Source organism: Styela clava, chromosome 3 (genome assembly GCF_964204865.1).
Source record: "Styela clava chromosome 3, kaStyClav1.hap1.2, whole genome shotgun sequence".
In the NCBI taxonomy this organism is placed as follows: domain Eukaryota; kingdom Metazoa; phylum Chordata; class Ascidiacea; order Stolidobranchia; family Styelidae; genus Styela; species Styela clava.
In genome coordinates, this window is record NC_135252.1 from 17,887,624 (window position 1) to 17,901,125 (window position 13,502).

At 32.4% G+C, this 13,502-nt stretch overlaps 2 protein-coding genes across 2 annotated transcripts in view; one reads left to right on the forward strand and one right to left on the reverse strand.

The window, feature by feature from the left end:
- Nucleotides 1-4,367, forward strand: part of LOC120343508 (major facilitator superfamily domain-containing protein 6-like protein B) — an 18,721-nt gene extending 14,354 nt beyond the window's left edge. Inside the window, exons 10-11 of the mRNA XM_039412711.2 lie at nucleotides 300-528; nucleotides 1,183-4,367. Of these exons, the coding sequence (XP_039268645.2) occupies nucleotides 300-528; nucleotides 1,183-1,370 (417 nt within the window). The 3' untranslated portion in view covers nucleotides 1,371-4,367. The remainder of the gene's footprint in view (nucleotides 1-299; nucleotides 529-1,182) is intronic.
- Nucleotides 4,357-13,502, reverse strand: part of LOC120342496 (kinesin-like protein KIF28) — a 24,009-nt gene continuing 14,863 nt past the window's right edge. Inside the window, exons 14-25 of the mRNA XM_078110862.1 lie at nucleotides 13,026-13,189; nucleotides 12,445-12,593; nucleotides 12,002-12,139; nucleotides 11,247-11,330; nucleotides 10,879-10,941; nucleotides 10,216-10,359; nucleotides 9,537-9,662; nucleotides 9,030-9,092; nucleotides 8,168-8,428; nucleotides 7,462-7,530; nucleotides 6,533-6,589; nucleotides 4,357-5,907 (exon numbers count right to left, since the gene is read on the reverse strand). Of these exons, the coding sequence (XP_077966988.1) occupies nucleotides 5,776-5,907; nucleotides 6,533-6,589; nucleotides 7,462-7,530; nucleotides 8,168-8,428; nucleotides 9,030-9,092; nucleotides 9,537-9,662; nucleotides 10,216-10,359; nucleotides 10,879-10,941; nucleotides 11,247-11,330; nucleotides 12,002-12,139; nucleotides 12,445-12,593; nucleotides 13,026-13,189 (1,450 nt within the window). The 3' untranslated portion in view covers nucleotides 4,357-5,775. The remainder of the gene's footprint in view (nucleotides 5,908-6,532; nucleotides 6,590-7,461; nucleotides 7,531-8,167; nucleotides 8,429-9,029; nucleotides 9,093-9,536; nucleotides 9,663-10,215; nucleotides 10,360-10,878; nucleotides 10,942-11,246; nucleotides 11,331-12,001; nucleotides 12,140-12,444; nucleotides 12,594-13,025; nucleotides 13,190-13,502) is intronic.

A 13,502-nucleotide genomic window follows, 5' to 3' on the forward strand; every position in this document is an offset into this window, starting at 1 on the left:
CCTTCCAAGTCAATGCAAGTTTTGCTTCAATCAATTGGCTGGAGTCAAATCAAGCTAAAGAAATCATTTTCTCAAAACTCGCCTTGAGGGCAAGATACACGCTATAGTTTTGGTCTCTGTTGGACTCTCTTTACCTTTTAAATGCCAGTTTTATTCTATTCGTTTTGTATGCCTATTATGTGGAGAAAAGTTAACTACTGAATATTGGAACTTTATTAAAACAATCACATGTATGATATATGTCACGAAGAATATAAAATTTTGGTATTTTCCAATTATATCCTTATTCGTATTTCCAGGGGATATCCTTCAGCTTCGGAAGTATTCTTTCTGGATTTTTGTATGATTATTTTGGAGGCGACCTTTCACCTGTGCTGATCGGAAGTGGAATTATTGTCGCGTCGTGGGGTCTTGTGTTCGCTATGTACCAGAGTTGTTGTCTTCCTCGGAAATTGCGAAGAAAATATTCTCATCTTGTATCAGATTCAGAGAGTGATATTGATAAAGCAGAAAATAAAGAATTTTCATGTACGTTAGGTTTTATACTTCTTTTATTGAAAATATCTTTTCCTTTTAATTTTTTTATCAACGATTTCTCATTGGAATGATTGGATTTCATTCTATTATTAATGGATATGATTTTTTCCTCGTGTTACTATCTGCAAACCGCTGATTTCAACTTCTTCCTGAATAATGTTGTAGCATTCTCCGACTTTATTGTTCTCAAATTATTTATTTGCATATTCAATCCTATAGCTCAAAGATTTATGTTACATTGTAGTCCATTGACTATGGGATAAAATTATGCGGCAGGAAAAATTGATTGTGAATTACCGGCAATGATAATGTCCCGCAATTTCAGCCCAGTTATACTATTGATCTTGGGGATAGGTTATTTGACCAATAGTCATGAAGGTACTGTTAAAAGAATGAACAAGAATTAAAATAGGGAAAATCGGAATAGAATTATGCGCTAACCCTAACCTGGTACACATACTACAGTATAGGGTACCATGAGTAGGAACTGAAAAATGTTTCCATTTGGTAACAAATCAGCCCAGTGACTTCGATTGCTGATTTTCTGCTCTTGAAAATTTTGACTCAAAGAGCTGATACTCAACATCCTTTTGTTAAACTGGTATCTCTATCCTTATAAAATAAAAATATTATTGTGTTTTTTAGTGAAGCGGCCAGAAACGAATGGCAACTACGTATCATCTTACTACAGTATTAAAAATTCGAAGAAAAAGCGAAGTAAAGACAGAAAAAGAAGATCGAGATTTCACATGGAGTCTGATTCAAATTCATCAGATACGGATGAACATGATTGGTTGAAAGCTTCCATGAAAAAGGAATCGAGAATGCTGTGATCGGTTCGATTTTTTTTTCAGTTTTATGAATATAGTACTTTATTATGCAACTGTTGCAGTAAAGTTTTCTATTGTAAGAGAATTGGTCTATAGTTGTATGTGGTATTGAATTGATAGCTGCCATTGTTGTATACTCCATTATTATATAGTTCCTTTGGCTTTGGAATGGTTAAACTTCTTCACAAAGAACTTTTGGTTTAGTTTTTTCTAAACATATAATGTTGCCGATTTTTATAGTTAAATTGGAAACGTACTGTAAATTTTTGAATATTTTGGGTCACTTGACTAAACATGCTCCCACTCATTATTAAAAAAAAAGGATAAAAAAAATGTACTTGCGGAATAAAGTTACTATACTTTGGAGTGCCAAACAAAGTCAGTGTTGTAGAAGTTGTAGTGTAGTAAATATAACTGATACTGTTGTAGCATTCTTGCGTGTATTACTTTCTTTTTGCACTAGTCCAAAATTTGTTCATTAATCATAATTATTAATTAATTATTGTCGCAAATTTTTCAAGCTAGCCTTGATGTTATTAAATTGGTATTATGTGCTTCAAATAATCAATAAATGAATTTTTTAACGGTATTTTTTATTAGTTCGGTTTTAAAAAGTATGGTATGTAAAAATATTTTTTAATATAGATTACGATAACAAATCTATATATAATTGCAAATTTGTACTTGTATGGAGGTTTTGCAACGTAATGCTGTAATTTAGCAGTAGGGCTGTATAATACCATTATTTTCTTAGTTTTTGTAAAATGTCTAGAAATTGGTTTGTTCGCATCATGTACTTGTTTTTTCATACATAAGAGATCAAATAATTATTACTCGTTGCAGTGTATTAAAAATTGCAGTTAATTTTACGGTATTTTGCACAGTTTTCTTATTTTTTTTTGTTAGCTATAAGCAGGTTTAAATTTCTTTTAATCTTCATTGCTTATCCGGGCTGTGTAATACAATTATTGACAATCAAAAGTTACCAAGTACTTTTTTTAGTTGTTATATTTTTTTGTGTTGTAATACTGCGGCCAATGATATTATGTTAGCCATACTTAAATAATAGAGCAAAAAATAGTCAACCATTTTATGAGTACCCCTTTAGTAAGATGTAAATACTATCACTATATGCAGAGATGGCCAAAACCAATTAATTGACCATTTTGAAAACATTCTAAAATTATGATTTAGAATAAGATATATCGGTTGTGTATATTCAGCAGGAAAATGGAGACAAACAATGATTTGATGGGTTCTCCATTTTTACAACATCCAGAAATTCAAATTGAAATGATAATTTTCAAAATGAAACTATTTTAAAGTGATACTAAAATAAAGAATGCCGGATAATGTTTTACTCAAGTTATTTTGAAATTATGAATCATTTTCCCTGAATATATGATGAAAAGAATGCAAAAAATGACATTCGCCAACAGAATCCCCATTCCTGTTATTTTTTACTGATGTTTTTTTCTAACATTACAAACAATTTTTGATGTGTCTGATGATACAAATTTTTTTAGCATCAATATTTTCATTGTGAGGTGTTTTGTTCCATTCATAGTATATAATTAATAATGTGTCTTCAATATTATATCATGCTTTCAACAAAGTTATATATTTTATGCACAAAAATATGTTCTTCAAAAGTTACTTTAAGTAATAATATTTAGTGAAAAACAATCGACTGTCTTTCAGCTACACTGTCATAGTGTTTATGTTGTTATTTTCATTGTTGCTGCTTTACTAATGATGCTATATTTTATGTACTTGCACAAAAATCATTTCTGATATGTGTCGTAACGTTTGAAGACCTGTCTTTCATACAAGCAATCATGAATCCTGAAGCAAATCTTAGGCATAAATTTCTGAAATTGTATGTGTAACTCCAAAATCAACTATATTAAAATTGAACAATTTTCAATCAAGAAGTTTGTAGTGATCAATTTATAATATTCATCTATGCTGCTGTATTTTAAACTATTCATATTCTTCAAGTCACCAGAACAATTATCTTTTGCACAAAGTAAAATTAAACTTTGCACAATTATATATATGAATTATGTCATTATAGCAAACTATAAGCCTTCCTATCAGTTAGCCACCAAATATTCATCAACTTTCAATCAAAATTGTAGTTTTGACAAATTGAAATTAAGCAATGAAATATCCTGCATATCACAAGCTGCACACGGTTTCACGGACATCCATTTTTTATTTATTTATGTTAAACCTTTTTACTTAGTACAGTATGATAAAACAATGCTGACCTCTATGCCCAGTTCCATTTCGATGATTTATATAAAAAAAATTAACCACATGGCACTTTGAAAATATCGAATATTTTTACAATTTCATAATTTCAGAGGGTGAAAATTTTTAAAATTGTGATATTTGGATTTAACACTGTTTGAAATGAATTATTCTAATGTTGATGTCCCACTGATATTTTTTGTTTCTTGATTGTATAATATTGTTCAAAATATTAGTGTAGTGGGGTGCTGCAATATACATTGTAATTGTTATGAATAATTTAGGAATGAATGTATGTAACAGTGCAAATATTTTTTTTTTCTCACATTTGCATGTAAATAGCCTATGTTACTACAAGTGTACAGTAAAATTTTTTTTTTTCTGCAGTGTTTTGAAATATTGCTAATTACCATAATTGAAACAGTCGCCAACATCTATGTCAAATGTTAGACCAGAGATATTGAACATGTTTACAGTGTATTCTATTCAAATCCTTACTTTAGACATAACACAATTTGAAGCAGTCTAGTTGGAACAAACTCTATTAAGATTTCAACTTTTTGATTTCATTCAATTTCTCCAAGCTTAGCTTCTGGTTTGGTCAGTGGTTTGTCTTTGTTCTAACAGTGAGTGTTAACTAACTTGTGCTCGTGATTTGAGTTGCAATTCTGTTTCATTGAAATATTGTACAAAATTTATTGCTAACAATATAATATACAAGAATAAAAAATATATTAAGCATTACATTTGTATAAATGTATAAGAGCTAAGTGCAAGAATAAGAATCAAAAAATTAGGCATATATTTCATATAAAGAATGAAAAATCTATGTGGAATCCGTATTTTGCCAGTGGTGTGGGGATAGCAACTGCTCAAGTAAGTAAGTTAGGGTTGTGTAATATTTGATTCAAGTTTCAAATTAGTATCTTGATCTCTTAAACAGATAATGATGAAGTAATAGATAAAAATATGAGCGTAGCGTATATAGACACAAGTGTCAACGCATTTATCTGCTGGACAAATCAGACATTCTTCTTCTTCTTTGGACCTCAGATTTTGAAAAACTGAATTTTTTATCATGCATGTAATCTTCCTATACATTGTAGACCCATAACGAATTAACCGATGTCTAATTTTGAAGTTTTGAGAAAGTCAAATTTTGTAATGATTTGGTTCTAATGGTCAAACCTGAAAATGGACAATAAAGCACTTATCTGTAATCAGAACTAAAACAGGTACAGCTTGAAACCCATACCAGAAGGTGACCACTATTCTAACATGACAGAAGAAAAGAGTTCATTCCCAAAATATATGATACAGCTAATTCGGTTTTCCCGCGATGATGTGTTCTATTAGATAAGTCTTCCAATTGAAGACAATACACTGGGAATCATCAAATTCTATCAAACAATGATTCACATATTTGCACAGAATTCAAGTATTCATACACAACCAACTATTAAAATAGAAATTCAAGACTAATTAGGAAATGCAATCGAATCACGGAACAAGTGCAGAGATATAAAATAAACAAACTATAGTACGAATAACTGATATAATATTCACAGTAAATTGTTTGAAATAAAAATAAAACATTTCGAAGGCAACTAGTCTGCACGTACATACGTACATGAATATGACAACCTTCCGGCTTATATGAATATTTTAATATTTTTTAATTTATAAGAATGAGCTCATCTTCTTACAAAAATGGCAATCTCAGAATACGTAACAAAAATTAGAAATTTCCATGCACTTTATGCAGAAAGCCTTGAAACTATTTATTTATATTACTGTACTAGGATAATTTGACCCATACGATATCTAACCTAACTGCCAAGATGCTTTTTTATTTGACATTTAGTTGTATATACAGTGTCATCTGTTTTGAATTTGCTTTCGAATTTTCATAGGTGAAATTTCCCAGACCCTGACTGTAAATGAGCTGCATAGACAAATTAATCCTGAGAATAATAAAATCATCTGGGCTATTAAGAAACAAGTTATTTAAACTGTAATTATGATATAAATCACGCCTAGTGATGATCACCGACCAAAGGCGAGGTTATAAGCTATCCAATACAAATTATATTTTCTTGTAAATTGTAGTAAGTCAATTCAATCGTTGATTGTTAAAACACAATACTTGAATCTATGATATCGTGCAAACTTTTGATTTTCCGCTTTCATTTCCAGAACCCATCGCCGCATTTACTTCCGCTTCACGAATTCGATTTGGACTTAAATCTTGTCCTGTTCTCAGTACACTGTCAACTCTGTCAGTCTGTATGAAAACATTCACAAAGTGTTAGGCAAGCTGAGATTAGAAATTACTGGCAAATTGTAATTTAGGAAAAATAAAATTGAGAGGAAGGGAAACAATCCTGAAAATAGAAGATGTCTAACTGCTTGTCCTGAGAAAGTCCTATTTGGTCAGACGAAACATCACAGAAATACATTTGTGTTAATGTGAGACTTTTCAATTGCTTACTATAATCATATTTTTTTTTCTTTCTACAGCATTCTTGCATTATAAGCATACAGATCCACTAGCGTAAATACATTGAGGAAGGAGAGGGTTGTGTAACCCTGAATATTAGTTAAAAAAATATTCCCCCAAATAGAAGTTGTCAATTGGGACACACAATGCTGAAATAATTTAGGTTATTCAAAATATGGATTGTTGAGCCTTGGCGTAACTTATGTGATCTGGGTTACAACGATGCTTGAATAAGAAGACTTCGAGGATTCATAGCAACAAAAGGGCAGAATATCATTCCATATAACACATGTTTCAATTTTTTTTGCTCTTCTGTTGCTAAAAATTATGATCATGCCAAATTTGCTGAAAATATCAAAATAATATTTTTTTGTATTCTATCGCTATATGTAATGCAAGGTCTTCTTACCAGGACTACAGGCTTGTTTTTGTTTCTGGCTTCACTGACGAGTGATCCCAGCATTCTCTGAAAATAGCAAAATCGTAACTACAAAGAATTGCATAATATGATGATATATGTCCAAAATATAAAGGTGTAGGGAATAAGGTGAGTGGACTGTCATAATTGGATGGTTTAGGAAATTACTGGGGAATTATGTCTTTATGTCTCTCCATCTATTTAGAAAATTTCTCTATAGATGGGGAGATATAAATACTTTACTAGAGCAGTGGTTCTCAAACGCCGGTCTGCGACAACCTTGATGCCGGTCCACCAAATTTATTCCAATATTAATATATTAAAAGGAAATTGCAAAATACAAAGTATTGTGGCATGTCCATTAATTTTGTGATTTTTTACCTCTTATTGATTCGTAGAACCGGTATTCGTCTAACAACCAAACTTGGTAAGAGGTCCTATGCCCATTTTGAGCCCTGAACGGCTGGATGTTCGTTAAGTCCATGACCTCATAACGGTGGCTAACGTCATAACGGAGGACTTTGATACTACAAAGTTAAGCTTTTCAATGTTAACTCTCATAAAGACCAAACAGAAGAATCATGTGAAAGTCAAAGCTCCACTTCGCATTGCAGAAACTTCATTAGAACCCGTTTAGCACGTATAATATCAGAAAGCCAGCAGCAAATTCCTCATTAAATTGGATTGTCTCTTTTTGCACCGCCTACTTTTGTGTGTCGTAGTTGCATTTTTTTTATTATGTTTTGTGTTCATGACATTTTTGGTTAATTTTGAAGGTCCGCCGGTCAGCAAAATTTGATTTGAAATTTTACCGGTTCGCGAACTGGAAAAGGTTGAGAACCACTGTACTAGAGAGTCAAACTAGACAAAAAAGTTTAAATCATTTATACATGCTACAGATTTTTAAAATTTCAACTTACCAGTTTTCGATCTGAAGAATCATCAGCGAATCCAAGGTCTCCAACTCGAATATTGTTTGATGAGGAATTCTGAAGAAAGAATTTATTTAACCCATCATCATTTTATAAATATTCATACTTTCACTCTAAATGATGATCTAGATAAGTAGATACTGATATGTAAGAAGCAAGTACCGAGGGTCACTTGCACTCTATACTTTTTCACTTTTAATCAACAAATCGAGACCATGCTTTGGGCAAATTGTATAATTCTCAAGCATTTTGCACAACTGTCCCCTTACCATATTTCTGATGAATCCACCAAAGAATTGAAATCAAATAGCAGCGCTTTATATCAAATATCCATTCATTGCATGTCATTGTAGAGCTGAATGAATGCTTTTGCTTAGCTTCCAGCAGTTCATATATTTTGGGTTTAGTTTGGGACGGTGCAACTCTCTTATTATGTCTCATTGAGTCATTACCATTGTATTTTGGAATTTTGCTTTGATAGCGAGTAGCGAGAAATTCATGTTTTACTTCTTGCAGAAAATCAAAACCATCTTAGCAGTGCTTCTGTGTTACAGTCAAAGTTGCTAAGCGACCCCACGAAATTGCCCCCCCCCCCCTGAAATTGCTTCGCGCACCCCTAAGTAAACACAAACCCCAATTTGAGAACCAATGATATAGGGTTATCTGATTTTCTAGGATGATATAAATCACTTACATTACTCATAGCAATCTTTAATCTCTCAATTTCAGCCTTCAATTGTTCAATCTGCTCATCTTTATCCTTATCATTACTTGTTACTTTAGACTTTGCTGCATTTTTATCAGCTTTTTTATCTTTTTTGTCTGCTTTTTTCTGAGCTGCAGTAGCCGCTTTCGTTTTAGTTTGTTGTTTGTCTTGCGACAAATATCTTAGTTTCTCAGGATCGATTTTAAATAATTCTTTCGTTGTTGCTTTTGCTAGGGATGGTTCAAGGACCTGAAAAATTCAAATTCAAGTGTTATTATCTCTATGGCAGTATCTCGGTTAAAATTGAAGAGGGCCAAATTAATATTAAAGATAAACCAAACTCCGCATCATTGGTTAAACGTTACTTATACGAGTTTTATATTTTTTCTTACTTAACAATTTACTTAATGTATCACTAAAAGTCTTTGTGAAGAATTATCTGCTGATTAAGGACCAGAGACACAGCTTATGAGTAGTTAATGTGCAAAGTAATATATCTTGAAATAAACAATTTATTGTAAAAAGTTACCCAGCTGGGACTAGATAAGAGATCGGTACAAACCAAGTAACCTAGCAGAAGATATTTCTGGGTGGGAATAGGGTTAGGATTTTAGAAATATAAAATAAATGTGTGGGGCGAGGCGCTTTGGCCCTATCAACTGTAAAGCGTTAGATTTAACTGTTTTGGCATCACAGTTTAAAAATCTCGGATTCAAGCCCCACTGAACCAGGATGTAAAAAAATTCTGCTTCTTCCAAATAACAATACCTCCATACATATCATGAGATATGACTGGCTGCTTGTACAGAATGAAAGAGACAAATGAGCGTTGTATAAAAAAGTAACTCACGCCAGGTTTCTGTCTACCCCAAACTTGAATAAGAAGAGGAGTTTCTTGCAAATCATCGATGAACTGAAAAAAACATGAATATTTATTTGTTGTCTCAACATCAACATATCTCAAAAATTAGAACTTTTCAATTAAAAAAATTGAAACTCATTTTGCTCATATATGTCATAACTTCACAATGGATGTTGTAATGCGTTAGTTTTGTAGTAATTATCCGAACGGGCCTACGGTTAGTTGTAATCCACACAAAGATAGAAATCGCAAGAGCGTCATTATTTGAAGCTTAATGTAGCGACTGCGGCCCGCACTCTACCAGAAATATGTATATTTGCCCCAGTAGTACAAGAAGTTTGCAGACAACTGATCTAGATCAACATCAGTCGCAATAGACAATTCATTCATATATTGTTAAACCGAGATAAATGAATATATTAACGAATGTACAATTAGTATTTTAAGGAGAGGTACGAAATACTCATACCGGTACTCAATGTTAATGTATCTCACCACTTGAGTGACAGGATCAGCTGTAAACATCTCCTCATAACTAATATTCGGATTGAGAGTGTCGCTATCAGCCATCTCACTCGTATTCCATTCATCAGAAAAGTAAAATTTATATCTGCACCAAACCTGAATCAAAACAATTACGGAGCTCATTATCAGAGTGTTTAATTAGTAAAAATGCTCAATCATCAACATAATGGCATATAGAATTTCAAATAAACGCATCTAATTACGTACTGTATTACGTACTGAAATGCAAGTCTGAACTGTTTGATTACTGGTAAGTTATATCTTGTTTTGTATGAAGAAGTTAGACCATGATCTAACGACAGCTTACTAATATACTTGCTATTTTGTGGAATTAGATTATGTTATTCTTAAACAAATATTGGTTCAGGAAATTTGAAGATAGTGTTACATCATCACTTTTTCACAAAGAATTCACAAAATCCAAATTATATTTTTGAAAGTAGAACCTCTATTGCAAAATAGTCCTTTTATAAAAAAATTGAGGTCTTCGTTATTTCGAAAGATGGAAAAGTGAGCAGGCAAGAAGCTTGAGTGTAAAAAAGACTTGACCTTTATCTTGATGAATTTAAAAATTCTGTATATTTACTTATCTATACACATATATCACAAATAAATAGGTTGATAAAATCAAAAAAATCAGAAGACCAACTTTTGCATATTTTCTTGGTAATCCAAGACATTGATCAATCGATATTTTAAATCGAAATGCTGTGTTCAATAATTCTTTCGGATCTTCAACAAATGTGTCATCATTTAATGGAATGCCTTTCTGATCACATGGAATTGCTTTCACCTGTGTTCAATAAGTAACATATTGTCAAAATAAAGATGCATAACTTGCGAATCATTAAAGAAAAAGAGAGGTGGAAATGATGGTAGTCAGTAATGCCATGGAGTGCAAACCTCTTAGTAGGAGAGGATATTGCGGCGGTGGACGTTCCTACATTTGAGTCACGCTTTAAAGATCTCAAGTTAAGATTTACATATTTATCCCAGGGGAGAAGACCGGTAAGGCGGCTTAATCATATGGCGAAACACAGGGGCTCTCGCCTATCATTCGATTACCAGTCTATGTCGGGTATGGGATTAGTTAGCCTGTTTTTTGTTAAGATTGCATAGAATCAGTAAACATGTTTGCAATGAAAGTTTGCAAACTTGTAATAGTCATTACTATGGATGTCAAAATACAAAGAGTTTGTTATTCTAGAATTTTGATTAAATATCAATAGAATAGAAAACTGAGAAGTTATTATATTTTTTCATTACATTTGAAATCTTCATAATATGAAATTAGGAAATTTATTACAGTTACCTTTAATTTACATTTCTCTTGAGCTGCCATATCTGTTACTGGAATCATTTCATCAAATTCAACCTGCATTGTCAAACAAATGAAATTAGTGAATGAATAAAACTCAAAGCAATATAAAACATAGAAGACAGAGTGATCAGAGTCTAACAAGACAGCTTTGTCAATAGAAGATAAATCTGAAAGAGATATCAATCTTCCTAATTCATTATCAAATCACTTAACTTAAGCCATGGAACTACTGACATAATATTGAATTAAATATTTACAATAAATATTCCTGACTGTAACATACCAATAAAAATTGACTGTAAATTTACAATATATTTATAACGTTACTTTATAAAATTGAGAACATTAATTACACTTACGCAATAAGCAACACTCTGCAGATACAAGAAAGCAGTTCCAATCATTACACTTGAATCAACAGGTTCCCAGAATGGATCTTTTTCCTAGGATAATAATTGTTGGAATAGATGACTCTATTTAATTAGACAAACTTAAACTGTACAAAAGCTGTAATGCTATTTGTGCATAACACTATTTTGGATCCATTAGAGATTGAAAAATGAAATAGTTTTATGCCTCATAAGAACGGAATAAAGAGTTCCAAAGTAGATAAAAAAAAAGGCTGGGAACCACTGAACCGAACTATTACTAGATCCGAATAGCCTAATTAGAAATGAGAAAGTACAAACAGTATGGCAGGAGTTATAAAAGGCATCATAAGAATAGGATTTTCCTATTTATTGTGGGGGAAGAGGCCAATGAGGAGGTGTACCACGGCTTGTTGACTGGTTGCCAGGCCATGTCAGGTATGGGACTAGTTAGCCATTATTGGACACGTAGTGGACATAACGATCGTTTCAATATTATGTTGTTCTTGTTGTTGTTGTTCTTTGACACGTTTTTAAAAAATCGCTTTTCTCTTCGAATACTGGACCAATTGCTTTGAAATTTTCAGTGGTTAAAGATAAATATTTGAGCATAGCTCTCTTGTTTTGTTTCAGATGCAGAGACTTGATGATGGAGGCAGCTGTAACCGACCATCAGTTATGTGAACTATGGCAGCAAGGAGACCAGCAATCCTCTCACACATAATTATCCCGAAATAAATACAAACCTTTTCATAATCCCAGTCGTCGTCTCCCTCAGAATAATTCTGATACATTTCCTGCATGATATACTTTCTGTTGATGAATTTATTTTGATCCCATAGAAATTCATTCCCGTTTTCCAAATTCTTTGCTTTGATCAAAACCTAAATGAAATATAGTCATCATTTATATATTCAAAAGATAATCTCATCAACTGATAAGAGCTGTATATACTAATATACGGCCACATTCAAACAGTTTCTCAATAACCTCAGATATGTGGATTTCACTAATTTGGAATCTCATATCAATTCAGTAGCTCCTGGAAATCCAGTAGTTGTCTGTAAATGCTCTTTATTACTTAGCAAATGCATGTGACCTTGTTTTTCGAGTCGAGTTGAATTCTGAAAAAATCTGATAGCAAACGAATTACGTGGAATAGAATTTATAGGAATATCCATATATATACCTCTGTTTTTCCGTCTTTCAATCCACGAGCCTGTGGACTGAGCAACGCCAATTCAAATTTCATTTTTTTATCCAATTCCTCAGACATTGCATTTGCTTCATTAACCATAGGCATGATCCGAAGTAAATCTTCTTGTAGCAGAAGATCCTCTGAATAAAACAAAATAAGTAGAATGAAATAGAGCTGATTCTCAACTGATTGTCCCACTGTACTAGAAACAGACACTAACACAAATGCAGAGAGAAGGAAGCTTCTTCTTCGACGGGATAAATATAAAAATGCTATCCTCTCTTCAACAACACATGCTGTGATGTTGTGCAAAAATCATGAACGAATTTGTAAATTCAAGATGTTCACTGTATCTTCATTATTATTCTGGCCAGTATTTTCTCAGATGACTAAGCATGACCTATGATGTCATCAATTACAGATGACCAACCAGCTGTGGATATGTGTCATTGGCTCTCTGTAGTGGGGTGTAGAGTTCTTGGAGTAACATTGGCTACAGTTATGGGCATTTACTGGTTATACATTTATGCTGATATAACACAAGAATGCTATAATAACTCCACTATAGATACCTGTAGACTTTCCTTTCGTTCCCATATCAAATCCTTTATTTTCAGCAATTTCTTGTTGAGCAGAATCAAACGATACTTTCTCGATATTCGTTCCTTCTTTCTCTTGTTTTGCAGCATCTTGTGGATGATGGAAGACGTACAAGTGTGTCGAACCAAACATAACTCTGTTAAAGCGATTTGTATATTTTATTTTAAAGCCCTGATTGCATCTGGCCAAAGGTTATCTGTGCTTGTTTACTCATATGGATAGGCTGAAAAATATTGAAAACCCTAGCAAACCTCTTTCTTTCATGATAGTTGTATTATAATCTTTGATGTCTAATTTCTAGTTGCACAAGGATAGGGGGCAATACATAATGTAACAATAATGGTTCTGCAAAAAGTTAAGTTTTACTTCAAAATTTATTTTTGTTAAACCCTATTTTCTTTAGATATGAGATATAACTGGAAAATATGAAATTTGTAAAAAAGTGAAAA